General features: G+C 39.1%; 1 protein-coding gene across 2 annotated transcripts in view; it reads right to left on the bottom strand.

The window, feature by feature from the left end:
* The window catches only part of PTDSS1 (phosphatidylserine synthase 1), a 28,442-nt gene that overhangs the window by 12,791 nt on the left and 491 nt on the right, over positions 1-15,160 (bottom strand). For both annotated transcript variants that reach the window (XM_053992723.1, XM_053992731.1), the window contains exons 2-6: positions 10,019-10,110; positions 8,468-8,512; positions 6,244-6,368; positions 3,033-3,191; positions 435-586 (exon numbers count right to left, since the gene is read on the bottom strand). In XM_053992723.1, the coding sequence (XP_053848698.1) occupies positions 435-586; positions 3,033-3,191; positions 6,244-6,368; positions 8,468-8,512; positions 10,019-10,110 (573 nt within the window). The remainder of the gene's footprint in view (positions 1-434; positions 587-3,032; positions 3,192-6,243; positions 6,369-8,467; positions 8,513-10,018; positions 10,111-15,160) is intronic.

The raw sequence follows: 15,160 nt of genomic DNA, 5'->3' as shown, positions 1-15,160 counted from the left end.
TAGAAGGTCAGCAATGAGGTAAGGCAATTCACAGCACAGGTACCATCAGCCCCATGCCCCTACTGCAATTACAGCTAGTGCTGACAGATTGCCACACTAATGCATCACCAAGGTAAGCCCAAATCTAGTTCAAAAATGTGTGATGAGAAAACAATCACAATTGGTTTTGCTCCCTCAAAGTTTTATGTATACAAAATAAACTGAAAATGCAAATAGCTTTACTATTTTGTATTGTCCACTGGCATCAATGCTTGCAACTTAAAATTACAAAGGAAAATCATATATACGCATTTACAAACATGCTGTACAAGAACACTACTATGACATTGATATTTAACATTGAAAATAAAATTACAGCACTGTTAGCACAGGCAGATTCCATGCTATTTTTATACATGCAAAACAATGTTTATCAAGCTTTAACTTAGACCTACTTGAAGCTTGCCCAGTGATAGGTCCTCATCTCCAAGAAACGACAAACTACCATGCCCAACCAGATGCCACCCCCGTTACAAAGCAGGATGTCCAAAATGACTTGATCCCACCAGCATTCAGCAAAATTAGGCAGAAGGTGCATGAAGAAGAGCTATAGAATACAGCAAAAATATTCTGAGTGAGGAACAGCACAGAATTAATATAAATTCACTTTTAAAGTACACATTCAAAAATCAGCTTTTTCAGTACACAGCATACTTCAAGGGCATGAGCCACAGACTGAAATTTGATGGACATCTTTCCATTAACTTCAGAAGTCCTTGAACAGAACCACACAAGGCATCAGAAAGTTCCTTCTCACTGTTTCCTGTTGAGGCTATGCTGTATATAAGGATACCATGCAGTGGTTGGCCTCTCAAAGACAATACATGATACATTAATAGAAATGTATGAAACAAGCAGAACTACTGCATTTCTTGGATGAAATAAGGTGGTTTGTGCTTTAAAAAAATAAAATTAAGAGAATCTTTGTTTCATTTTTGCTGAATAGTTTTAACTAGTATGTTTTCTAAACCAGCAACAAGATGCACAAGCTTTGCTGCTATACTTAACACAGAATGGCTCAAGAAGTTAAGAGGACATTTCACTCTACTGATGCAGTGAGGGGAACAACTGGCCAAAGTTAAGGCAAAATATAAACATATTTTACCAAGAGCTAGAAACGGATTCACTGCCTCTATTTCTCCTTTAAGAAAAAAAAAATTATTCTTTTATTCTATGAGAAAAATCACTACAATCCAAAAAACAGACTGTAACAGAAAGTTACCTATGGACAGGAAATCAAGACAGCCATGTGTTAAGCAGTCCCTCTGCAATATTCAAGGAGGTAATTAACAAAATACATAGCAAACTAAAGAATGTACCTCCACAAAAACAGTGCAATTCTTGTCAGTTAATGTACGTACACTGTGGCTGTGGAAGATTATTGGCATGATTTTGTAATAAAGTATCTTTTGTTCAGAGATGTAAGCATAAAGTACTGAAAAAAATCAGATTTGAGAAAAGGAACAAGAATGTTTTCTGTACACAACAGGAATGAATGCTGGCTCATTTACAGTACATTAGAGTGACTAATACTGGCAATGACAATTCCTATGAAAACTCTTGCAAAAGTGTATCAAAAGCAGTTGTTTTTCTTTGACAAAGCTACGTTGTGGATTTCAACCTTTACAAGAAAGAAAAATTGACTTTTTCTTCAGGACTCAAGTGATACAGTGTTGTTCATTGTTCTGCTGAAGTTTCCCTTTCATATTTTTAATTAATTTAGCCTGAGAGGGGTGATAGCCTACAAATGTCAGTCAGATCCAGGCAAAGACACCAGAAGTTACATATAATGAGGCAGCAAAATCCAGAGCACAGGTGTTAGCCTGACAGCCTCTAAGGTTCTCTAGCTGCTTTCTCACAATGAGAGACCAAGGTCTGCCTGCTTCCCAACTTTAATCCGACAGTATGGAACACGAGCCAAGTTTCCCATTTCAGAAGAAGTTGGCTGAAATCCGTGAATGCTAATAGGAAATACTCAGCTAAATCCCTATATAACTGCCCTGATAACTTCTGGAGGTTTCTAATTACTCTCCTGAATTATCTAATTTATCAAAAATCTATTTAAGTGGTGATAACATATCTGTGTTTTGAACCTTGTCCAACACAGTATCTGTTCCAATAATCTGCCTTCCAAGGGGAATACTAGACACCTGATGTGTCAAATTGAAGATGAGGGTTGTGTGATAAACAATAAGAGTATGAGTGAAACAAATCCAAATACATTGTTTTCCAGAGGGAAAAAAAATTAGTACAATAACTAGCTGAGGTGTTTTCTGTGAATAGGTACTTGTGAAATCCCAATCTTGAGCAATTTCAAAATTACTTAGAAAACACAGTATCCTTCTTCAATGCCACAGGACAAAAACACATTTTTAAGAGGAACTCACGGTGCCAGGATTTTCAAACCCAAAATTTAATTTTAGATGAGTAAATCTTTATCTCTGTTTCTAAATTACAAATGCTTTGTCAGATAAGCCAAGCCTTCTCAAGACAGCAAGCTTTACAGAAAACTGGTTTTAAAGACTAAGTTCAGGTGTTTACACCAAGAAGATCCCTCAACTCCGTTTCACTTGTACATTATGCATGACTATACACAATGTGTGATATTGTTGTATGTGAGGTACAGGGACCAAGAGAGTAGATCACAGATATTGCAAGGTGAAAAATGAGAACAGTTGCTCTGAATCATGAAATACGTGAAGTAGAAAAAGTAGCATGATCCCCATAACAGCAGAAAATAAATTCTGAATGGCACAAACAGGCTGAGCTAGACTTCATTTCTATTCAAGCAGCAACAAATCACTTACATAAAACCCAGCTTGCTGTTGTCTGTTCATTCAGCTGCATCAATTACTCAGCATCTGGTTTATAAGACTTAAAATGTAAACTTATACTGAGAAGTAGAGAGCCATCCTTCTAGTAACATTCACTCTTCCCCCAAGAACAATTCACATCTCTTACCTTTGCTGATAATTAAGATAAAAGTAGCCTACCTCAGTGAGCTCCCAGGTGATGCTAATAGTCCAGCAGAGCCCATAACTGCGGATCAGCAAAGCCTTCATAGCCCAGCCCCAGAAATGTCCAAAAGCAAATATATCAAAGTGGCTGAGGATTCTCTCCCAGGTGATAACATGACAGTTCACTGCGTACTCCTGTTATGAAAAGAAAAAAAACCCAGAATAAAATTACTCCATCAACACACAACTTCAGAAAGAAGAAACATCTTTCCATCCAGTGCATTAACCCTGGAATTGCAAGGTATTAAAGTTAGCATTATTTCATTTTCTTATCCTTCTAAACTGTGGCAGAAAACTTCCAGTATTAAGACTCAGTACCATCACAGTACAGCTTTAATTTAAAGGGAAATAGAATGGACCTTGGTGCCTGAAGAAGCATGTATTTCCTAAGTGACAGAGAAGCAACAGAAACAATAAAATCTGTAACAATAAAACCAGCAAACAATACTCTAGAAAATACTTATTTGCCTTTCTTTGGAGTCTTGATTTGACATAACCACCTTTCTCCAAGTTCATGCTGTCTGGTATTCAGATGTGGCCTCATTAGTGGCTAATCCTCCTCAGTTTCTGATGTAATGTTATTTATGTCGAAGTTTACTTGAATATCTTTTGTGTCTTATTTTCCTCATGAAAGCAATTTCCCAGAACCCATTCATATTGAGGACATCCAGTCACAGGCTTGGATTGAAAAAAAATTTAGGGGAAGATCAAAGGGAACTTGCAAATGTTTTTTCACAGATGAGTAGCAGATTCCTTAAGAATACTAATTAATATTCTAGTCACCAGTGACAAAGGAACCGGGTTCTCAAAACATGTTGTACAGCAAGTGCTAGAAATCACTGCCCAACAAGAAAAAAAAAAGTATGCCATCAGGAGGCTGCAATTGTGGGCTGCTGTCTCATCACTGGGCACAAACTGAACTATTCCTAATGGGAAACACACATTTAAAAAAAAAAAATCTCTGCTCTTCAATCCTCCTAAAATACACATTGCCACCTGCAGGTGACAACTCAGCACTGCTCAGTGCTGTTGAATCAAGAATTCTCTTTCAGGCCAGAACTAATGCTAATCCTGCACAAATGAACACTAATCAAATTGAAGATGAGATAGCAGAGAAAGACTTAAATCCTGGCCACCACAAAGAGAAGAATGCACAATTTCATATAAATCCATCTATCAGCAGGCAGCTAAGTCCCACTGTGGGATGATAGAGTTGTGTAGGTTACTGGAAGTAATCCTTACTGCTGGTGCTTTCTTGGGCATGCCTGTGCTGCTGGTCAGAGAAAGGTGCACCATCTGTTCTAAGGATGGTAAACTTGCAGCTTTAGTGCACCAAGAGAACTGAAACTGGCTCCTTTGACAGCATGAGAAGCACAGAATACACCACAGAAGGTACAGGCTCTTTGCTACACCATGATACCTATGATGAGTGAACACAATGAGGCTACTCCAAAAGTAAGGGTTTTTCCATAGCTCTTGTTTTTTTGCTTTTATTTTTACTGGGGCTTTATCCTCTCTATCTCATCTTTCCAGCTGCAGTTCTGCCAGCCATACAGTGAAATGCACTGAACTTTTTTTATATCCAAGCAACTTTGCTAGTCCTGTGCAAGCGACCAAGCTGCAGCCTTCATTACAGCTGCACTTTAAAAATTTACTCCAACTTTAAATGACAATATCTGGATTGCAAAGCAGACCAGGGCAAGTTTCCACTGACTGCTACAGTCAGGGAATCTGCTGTACTGTGGTTCTGCGCTAGTAGTAATACTAGTCCTCCCCTAGTTAGAATCTATTTCTAATTTAAATGACAGGAAAGCCAGGTGAATCTGACAAACCAACAGACTCCTTGTTTCAGCACCCTCTTGTTGCTCAGCAACACCACTGACACCAGTGCTGGGGCTCCATTTAGCCATGTGTCCTCCCCCATAAGGGCAGGCTGCCCTCACCTCTCTACCAGCACAGGAGATTCCTTGCAGAACCCAAAGTCACAGCCCAGAGATGCACAGCACGTGCTGCTGACAGGCTGAGGTGCAATACCTGAAGTGTGCATTTTTCCAGGCAAGGAGCCTGCACACAGCCCTATCAATCAACATGAGCTTACTGCACTGCAAAGATTTCCATTCCCCCACGTGCTCCAGGGCACGAGTTTGCAGCCACTGCTGATGAGGTGCTGTGCACTGGTTTGCATAAGCAGTAAGTTGCCACATGTGAAAGACAACTAGTGAAATTCCCTACTCATGAGGCATGAGCCCTATAAAAGCACCTAGTATATGACAGGTGACCATGGATGCACAAACCCAAGGTCAAGGGAGCATGTTGGTCAGATGGCGAGGAGTAATTTGATGTGATAGTGAGGAGGGCAACTGGCAATTCTTGCCTCCCCATGCAGCCTCCTCTTCTGCTTGGTGTCCAACTGCTCATACTGTGCTCTGCTTGCCTTCCTGCACAACTTACACCCTTCTTCCAGGCCTCCTTTTACACCCTCACCTCTCTGTGTTCGTGTCCTCACCTGAAGGGAAATGTTCTCCATATGGAAAACTCTTTGCAAGCTGCTCAGCGAGCAGAAGAACAAGCCTGGCTTTCTATGCCACTCCAGGTTATGGTCTATGGAAATAATTTCCCAATGGCAACAGCATCAGTGCTCAGTTGCTGACTGACTGGAAGGGAGCAGAGTCCTGCACGTACAGGACACATACTCCACAAGCTCCATAGCACAATGGTAATGTACTAAACTCAGAGCAACAAGATGAGACCAAAGTTCTTTGAGTGCACCACTGTGGCATCAAAAACCCTGATCTGGGACGCACAGCATACAGGCTTCATTTAGATACTACCTTGCAAAGTCTATTTTCAGTATCCATGCTCATATCTATTACCAAAAAGAATCCAAAGCCACCCCACTGCAAACATATATCATATTCCAAATTGCACACTCATCTGAACATCTACATTAGGAAAAAAAATATAAGAGAAGACTGAGAAGACTTATAAGAAAAAAATACTGAGAAGACTGTTTTTCACACCAGCTGATTTCAATGTAAATAAATTATCATTGACACAAAGGACTTGTTGACTCTGTCAAGTATAGGCACAAACTTGCACTGCTCATGCCAACAAATAAAGATTTATCCATTCCCACTCATATAAAATGTGCCTAGAGTATGTACAATAAAGTGTCATGGATACATACCATAATATCTGCTTCCCTTGTGGCATAGCGAAGATTAGGGTCCAGCCAGTACATCACTGCTTTTACCTGCTCAAAGTTGAGGAAGAGCACGAACACCAGGAATAGAAAATAGAGCACACTGAGACCTGCAAAAAGACTCAGTTTTAAAGTCATGTTCACTCACAAAACTGCTTAGAACACAGAGTCCAAAAAGCTGTTTTCAAACAGTTGTTACAAATGAATTTCTATATGCAGCATCTACATACAGAAAAGCTGAAGAGACACCAGTCAGATGGCAATGTCTGAGCACTCAGCCCTTCATATCCCCTCCTGTGACAAGTGATACAATACATACTCAACTGCATGAACCCAATCCAAACAGAATCAATCTAACCAGTTTAGACATGTGTAGTACAAGGCTGTGATCAAGAGATACATTAGGATCCAGGATTGCATTAGCTCTATCCCTTTGCTTTAAGTATTCTTGGTCTCATTAATGCAAGTCCCTAAGGCTTTACACAGATTTCAACATAAAGATCAATTTAATAATGCCACCTGGCAATTCTGAGCTGTGCTGGTAATAAAGAGTAATTATAAACTAATGCATCTCTGAGTTACTTTTGTGAGCTAGAAAATTTGATGCTTGAACATTTTAAAGATAAATATGATTGTTTATTTTCACACCACTCTAAATTATGAAACACAATTGCATTTAGGAGTACCCTTTCTCTCCTCCAGTCTGAATAAGGATTTTTTTTTCAAAAAAGAAAAACTTCTTAGAAGCTGAGTCCTAGGTGTAGCTCTGTGGGTAGATGAAGCTTTTGCTGGGACTATATCTTTACATTATTCACAAGCTCCCAGATATCCAAGACCACATTAGGAGGAGGCATACAAACACTATTTCCAGAGCCTCAAATGTACTTGTATCCTGAAGCAATGTCATGGGAGGCAGAAAGATTAATGTGAATAAAATTAGGATGTACCATTTAAAATAAACTGCAGCAATTCTAAAAAGGTCTTTTAAATTACAACCAGGACTCACATGCTGAAAGCCCCCAGCATACACCAGAAAGCAACTTTTGTTCAGAGACACACACGTGCATAGGAAGTATCTATATGGTCCTGAGCAGTCCCTCCCAGAAACACGAGGGCAACAGATGTCACCCTGCTAAAGGAAGCACAGCCTGTAGGCTAGGGTGCATCTGGAAATGTTGAGGATGCACCAGTCCTGCCCTTCATCTAGCAAAGGGGTCTGAGAACTCAAACACAGCTAAATGAACCACACCAAGAAGCAGCAGAATTACACAGGGGAAAATGTTGCTCCTAATTTTGCATGCAGCCTTTTCCCAAAAGTACAGGGGTCAAGCTCTGACAGTATCAATGTTGAGAATGACCTTTCACTCTACATGTGGTGAAACTTGAAGTGAGCAGGAGGACCTGTGTTTCCCAAATTTTCCAAGAAGCAGGTTTGTTTAATGAGCACTGTCTAATCAGCAGTATCCTCTCAATGTCAACAGATGAGTAATCAGCTACTTTGGGAACCTACTTATTTTTAGATATAAAGTGGCAGGAGAGAGGAACATTCAGTCTGCCTAAAAAAAATGTGCAGTCTAGCATATGCTCTGCGAACCCTGAATTATTTGAAAATAAAATTCCTCATGATTTTGCTGTGTAATTCAGACGTTTAAGGAGCAGGATTTCACTTATTAGTTTTGTAGCTAACAGAACTATTTTTCAAACTATGAATACAACTGATATTTACAGGTACTTATAATGAAAAAAGAATATGAATATATACATGTTGAGAATATTAATAAATGTTAACCTATGCAATGATACAATTTAATAAATGTATAAAGTAACAGCATACTTTGCCAGGAATAAGAAAACCCCAACTACTCAACTGCGTTTAGAAGTCAGACAGTATATGCAGTAGCTGGGGTCAGAAAAGCAGGAAAGGTGTGGGGGAAGGACATTGGGAAGCACAAAACAGGGTTAAAACAGAGTATCCGAATGAATGATCCCTTTTTTGTGATGTCATTTACACCATCCTGACATAGAGTAACTACAATGATATTCCCAAACACAACTAAGAACAGATTATAAGCAACTGCTCAGGAGTAGGAGGAAAGTAACATTCACACAAGTTTGATGCACAATTATGTTTCATGACAATTCCATTAATCAGAAAGTTAAAAAGGCAGGTCCTGCAAAATCAGTGCAAAAGTTGGGAACACAAACTTACCAAAAACCATCCTCCACAGAGCAGGGTGAGGACGTGTAAAGGGTCCTATAGACAGCAAAAAAAAAAAGCTTATTAGGAGACAGTAAAAACTACAAAATTTATTTTTGAATATCATATATGACTACTTGACATGAGCATGGATCAGTTTTTCATCAAACTATATAATACACCTGAAAGTTGGAGCTCTATGCTGTTAAAAAAAACAAAAACAAAAAACAAAAAAACCCAGCAGATTTCAGAGTGGAAAAAGTAGACTGCTAGTTGGTAACATTAAGACAAATTTTCACTGTTTTTATGGAGTCATGTCTAGAACAGTAGCATGCTGTTTGTTCAGCAGACACCACATCTCAGGTGTCACCTGAGGATTTCCTGACCTGGTTTCCAGACTGTAGCTTGCTCCCAATTAAGACATCCCATACAAATTTGTTAACAAAAAAACATGGTGCTTATCCTTCAGACCAACACAAAATGTTACTGAATAGGCCTCCTGAAATTTCCAAACTGAGCACCATATATAGCTGACAAGAAGGAAGACACCTGTGCTCTTTACTGGTATCAAATTATTTACTTTAGAGCCAGGGATGAAGCTGATTTATTAGACTAGAAACCTCTCAGCTAATGTGAATAGCAGAGAAAGCAAATCTGGTGAAACTGGAAAACATCTAAAGATGAACCATACATTTAGATAGCAAGAAGTGGCTAAACAAATATTTTCAGCACACACTGCAGGCCACTCTTTCACCACTGTATGCATAAAGCTACTTTTTCTCTGGCATTCAGTTTTTCAGGCAGCATTTTGTGAAAAGTGTGCATATAGGATTTTTAACATACGGGAAAAACACATCCCAACTCTGCAGTACAAAGCTGCCCTGAACATGATCACTGTTTTTTCCTGAACACTGCCAACTGTGAGACAGTTTAGACTTGACCCAAGAATCACAATTTTGCCGACAATAAGTAAAAATTAAAAAACCAAAACAGACAAACCAGGTATAAGCATTTTTCCCACAGAATTAAGTGACACACAAATGTTCTTACATTTTTACACTTTCTGCCTTTCACACAACTACCAAAACTTTTGACCAACTTTAACTTCTACTGAGCAACTGTGGCTTTACACTGTATATGCAACTTAAACCATTTCTATCACTATCTTCTGGTAAGGTGTTGTGTCTGAGAATCATTAGAATTACACTCCTGTTGAAACACACTGATGCAAAGTCCTCCTAAACATTATTTAAGGGTCTGTTAGCATCATTACTTAAAATCTGAGCTGCAACTGCACAGCTGCAAATAGGACACTGATTTTGAGAACTTGACTTCCTTGTTAAATACAGACTATAAATAACAAGCTATAAATAACACTTATCTCTGCTCAGTATGACTACAACCTATTTTTAGACTGTTCTTTTATATTAAAGAATTCAAATGAGTAAGGAAAAAATACACTGAAAACTGGCATTTAAATAGATGTCAAAGTAAATATAATGGCAATAAAGAGAAACTCACATTTAAAAAATATGAAGTACAAGCTGTATAAACCTTACTCACCATTAGGAAAAGCTAGAACACTGATGATTAGAAAGAAGAAAATCACAGAGAGGATACCCCTCCAAATATTATCCTCTGGTACAGAATCATCCCTAAAGAGACAGACAACACAGTATTAAAGTACATTATAAGGATGAAGTCAAAAGGCTCTCATGATATATTATTTAAATAAAGAATACATGGAAATTAAATATAAGAAATATGCATGCCGATTATGTAACAAGTTAAGACAGTAATTGCACAGAATTATTTTCACACTACACTTCTGGGTGTCTCCTTCTTACAAGAAGGTTAAATATTTACTAAACACATGCAAGCCATTAGCATTGTTAGAAGTGAGTGTAGAAGCAATGATCAAATTTAACAAAAGGTGAAAAAATCTTCCTGCTTTAATACTTACAGAAACATCATCAAATTACTTTTACACAGCAACTTTTACACCTAATCTAAAACCTCTGGAAGCCTGGATGCAATTCCTAGGTTTCCCTCTGCTGTTTTGGTGCTACTTGCAATACCCTTTACTTCCTTTTGCCTATCCTCAACATCAAATGCCTCAGATGAGGGCAGAAATAATGATTACAATCAGTCTTTAGAAATAATGCATGTACAGCTTAGAATCTGTAACAGAGACGCATAACAACTTAAAAGACCCAAGGAAAAATATCAATTTGCTTTTAGATCTATTAAGCCAAAGCTCAGAATATAGCATCATGCATTAGTTGTGCTACTGTTACATTATAGCCAGAAGAGAGACCTAAGAATACAGTTCAGAATGCTGAGGCAAACTTGACAGAGCCTTTTCTTTTCAGGCAGGTGGAATACGGTAGCAAGATTAACAAAATAACCCTTACCTAACTTTTCTAACCAGCAGAAAGCTTCTGGGAAACTTCAATAATACAAACAAACAAACTTCAGACTATCATAGTATAAACAGTGAATATTTCATAATATATCACCAACTACAACTAAAGTCAAAGTTTTACTATCTGGGTAGTTAGCATGTACTTAGGATTAGTTTATTCAGTTGAGTATGTTTCTTTATTTATTGACAATACAATAACAAAAGAATTCCTAGAAAACTTTAAAGGTATAAAGCTCTTCCTGGAAGAGCATCTGTCACATTTCTGGATGGTTCAGCAAAGAATCCATGACAGCATAAATGCTCTCCACATTAGATACTTGCTGCAGTTAGAAAATATTTCTCACTTAGACAAATTATTTTTCTTTTCCTCAAAACTGAATCTTAACAGCTTCACAGCAGGCTTTCATCACTGTGAGGCATTTAAGCACTGTGTTAGTTTAAATGTATGGAAGGAAAAAGTGCATTAAACACAAACGGTTTCTCTGCAGGCCTTAAGGACTCCCCACAGCATTTTTTTTTAACCAGCAGAGTTCAGCTTTACCAGTCATTTTCCAGCAGCCATGCTGCACAGGCTGACACTTAAAACCAACTATAAACTCCAAAGTCCCAGAGCTTATGCCATCCAGTGCACTTCCTAGCCAGAGCCTCCAGCTCTGATGCTTCAGACAGCAAAACCATATCCCTCTTTTAACACATGTAAATAACACACTGAAACATTCTGTCATGGCTGCCACCAAGAATATGAACTATTTTTTTTTTAGATAGAACAAATAACTACAGTTGCATCACATCAATTCATCATGGCCAACAAAGCAGTGAAAGACATTGAGATCACATCACTTAACTGCTGCACCAGGTGAGAAGAAAGGTCCTCACCTTTGCAGATCAGGATTCTGAGTACTACTCAGCTTCAGAAAAGCTCTCCTAGTCATGTTGGCACCACTTCCCCCCAAAATCAACAGAGATGTATGCAGTGTTAAACTGCAATTCTTTCCAAGTGAGTGGCAAGGCATTTTATTTTGGCTTGCAGATACATTTCACAAGGAACAGACATCCAATCTTCTTGCAAGAAGCAGGTAAGAACAGGTGTGAGCAAGAAACTTGCTGCTGTGCACTAGCTAGTATAAGAATTATAGTGTTTACCTGGAAGAACTATTTTGGGGAATGCCAAAAGGAAAGATGCAATCATAACAAGCTGCAATTGGGAAAATGTGCTAAATCATCTCCTTACATAGCCCAAGAATTGTTGACTCTGATTTTGAAATACAAGCATTTATGCAGCAAAAGCAAGGTTTCTAATGATTACACGGAAGGACAGATGAAAATTCTCTCAATTTTAACCCACTTCACGAGGGCACTTATCAATTCTGTGGCTTTTTAGATAAGAAATTTAAAAAAACAAAGTGCATAAAAACTGCATAATCTTTATCCCTCTTCTGTTCTTCTCCAGAGTACTAGATTACAAAAAATGTCAATGAGTTATTACATCACAAAAAAAAAAAAAAAAAAAAAAAAAAAAAAAAAAAAAAAAGAAAAAAAAAAAAGAAAAAAAAAAAAAAAAAAGAGGTAGGATACTCAATTGAGGAAAAAATAGCTAGGACACTATATTTGGAACGTGGGAGAAAGAGGAAAAACATCTTCCATAAACTCAGCCAAACCTAAATACACAATAATCCAGTTTAATCAAGCCCATTAATCAAGGGACATGGAAGACAAAAGCCCTACATCATACAGGTCTTACTCCTGCTTCCACAAACCCCAGCAGGTTCATACTAGAAGCCACTAGTCTGTCACCCTTCTCAGTCCTATTGTTGTGTCCCACAAAATATCCCCTCCAGGACTCACTCCTGCTGGTTGCCTCTGGGCTCAGAGAGGGCCACACACGTCTATCAAGGCTGCAAGAGGACAGGGAAAGCTAGAGCCACTCCCCATCTCTGCCCTAAGGCACAGGATGGAAGCAGAGGAGCCTGTGTCTGGCTCATTCAGCAGGAAACAACCAAGGAAGCTGCAGCCATTGTCAGAAGCACTAGAAGGATGTGCTTTAAAGAACAGAATACCCTCTATTCCCCACGTTAACATAGAAAAATTAAAAACACATTTCTTTTGGACTACTATTATTATTATCATCATCATACCTGAAGATTACTGCTATCTGAAGTTCAGTTTCACCCTTATCTGTCAGCCCACAGACAGTAGCAGCTACTCTCAGTGATCCTAAGGAGGACTTCATGTTATGTATGGCTTGCTACACACAAGGCAAAAGCATTTTCTAAGTTTCCCAGATTCCTCCACATAATTCTGACACAAAGCAATTACAGAAGAGACAAGAATTTAAGGAACACAGAATTTCCTCTGTCTGGTAAAGTTCCTGAAAAAATAAAATTTTACTTCAAAACATCAGCATGACTCTATCATAGAAAATCCCCCACTCAACAAACTGCCCAGGAGAGCTACGGAACAACTGACAGCACAGGGGAAGCAAAGAATCCCTTGTGACACCTTACAGGGAAGTCTACAGTGCCTTGTGCCCAGGAAGGGGGAAAATGAACTTAAACATCACCTTATTGCATGAGTCAGTGTAGACTCAATGCAACAAGCTGATGGAAAGGAGCACAGACTGTAAAAGCATGTGGGAAAGTATCTCCTCTTACCCAGTTTCTCAAAGAGTGTATATGGTTTGGATAGTGTCCCAAATGAGGCCCAGAGGCAGCACTCTGATATCACTCAGGAGATCTATGAAACTCCTGCAATAGTTGAAAATAGCAGAAGGAAGAGAGGGGAGAATGTAAAATCAGAGTACCTTCTACAACCTGAGGAGAAATAGAGAAGAGTTAAAGAGAATTCAACTGGGTAACTGCCTCACATTCAACAGGATGTGAGGCAGAGATAGACAGAGAGAAGAAAATGAAACTGAAGAAGTCAGTTATAAAGACAGCAAAACAAATGGAAAGACAAACCAGCAATCCTCTTGCAAAAATGCAAACAAACATCCCAGAAGTGAAGCAATTTTATTTGGGCCTAGAAGACTCCAAAGTCCTGAAATTGCTTCTTAGCTCATCCTCTGCTTGAAAGAATTAATGGCAAAATTCCTTCCCCAAAGGTGAGCAATCCATTAATCCTCCAGACACTGTGATGAGAATTTCTTAGCGACTCAGAAGTTTGACCTAAATTAGCCCTTCAGGGAGAAAAGTGATCAGGCAAGGGGAATAGGAGCACTTGTAACAAAGGTCTGTAATTAAACATTGTAGCAGAGCACAGAAATATGTGTCTGATTTTGGAGTTAAGAAGGGATCCAAGTAGAACAAGGGATGTGCTCACCAAAACTATCTCCCTTGCAGCCATACACATGTTGAAACAAGAAAAGGCACACCTCAGACCATCTGCAGTTACACTATTTTACTTTTCCTTATGCTCCCATCTCAACTCAAGCCAGGCTTAGTCATTATTTCACAGCTGATGAAAACTATACACTTGGATTCTTAGAATAAAACAAGATTACACACTGAACTGTGTATCAGGCTTAGTGACAAATAATAATCTTCTTACACCAAATGGAGAGTTGTCATGAATTAATGTTTTAAGGTCACTTTCAAGGGGAGGATTCATTACTATCAGAGTTTAAGCCACAAGACCACTGAAATCCGTGACTATGTACATACAATGCCACAAAAGTTTAAATGAGCCTAAAACAAACTGCACTACCTAGCCAAAACCTCTCAGGAATCACTGCCTACATACTACACAATTTAGTCCACAGGAGGATTATGCAATCATCTTCACATCCAGTAGGAGGCAATAAAAAGTATACACAACTTCAAAAAACATGCAAGATACCCCTCAGACTGCACTTCTATACCCTTTGTTTTCAAGCAAGGTTCCCAAAAAACGTGTCCGTTCCTGGCAGCATGGCCATGAATGACTGCAGGGGTGATGCCCAAAGAACCCTCCCTTCCTGTGGTGCGCAAAGGATGTGGCTAAGCCCACCTGTGCCAGGGCCTGAGCCAACCTGAGACTGACCAGACAGCCTGGGGTACAGAAGCGATGCCACAGAACAGTCACTGCCGTCCACTGCACGCTCGGGAAATCATCTACATGAGTGATGTCACTGCGGGGCTGCTCGATGGCCTAATAAAGCCCATTTTTGGCAACTCCTTGAAACACACGTTTTAGTAAAGACCTTAGCAGAGATCCCCAAAACGATTAACAAGTTCCCAGGAAACGCAGTGGGGATGATAACCGCTCTGGAAAGGAGGGGAGGATGCCCGCTCTCCAGCACGGGC

Source organism: Vidua macroura, chromosome 1 (genome assembly GCF_024509145.1).
Source record: "Vidua macroura isolate BioBank_ID:100142 chromosome 1, ASM2450914v1, whole genome shotgun sequence".
NCBI classification, from domain to species: Eukaryota; Metazoa; Chordata; class Aves; order Passeriformes; family Viduidae; genus Vidua; species Vidua macroura.
This window is presented reverse-complemented; position numbering and strand designations above follow the sequence as displayed.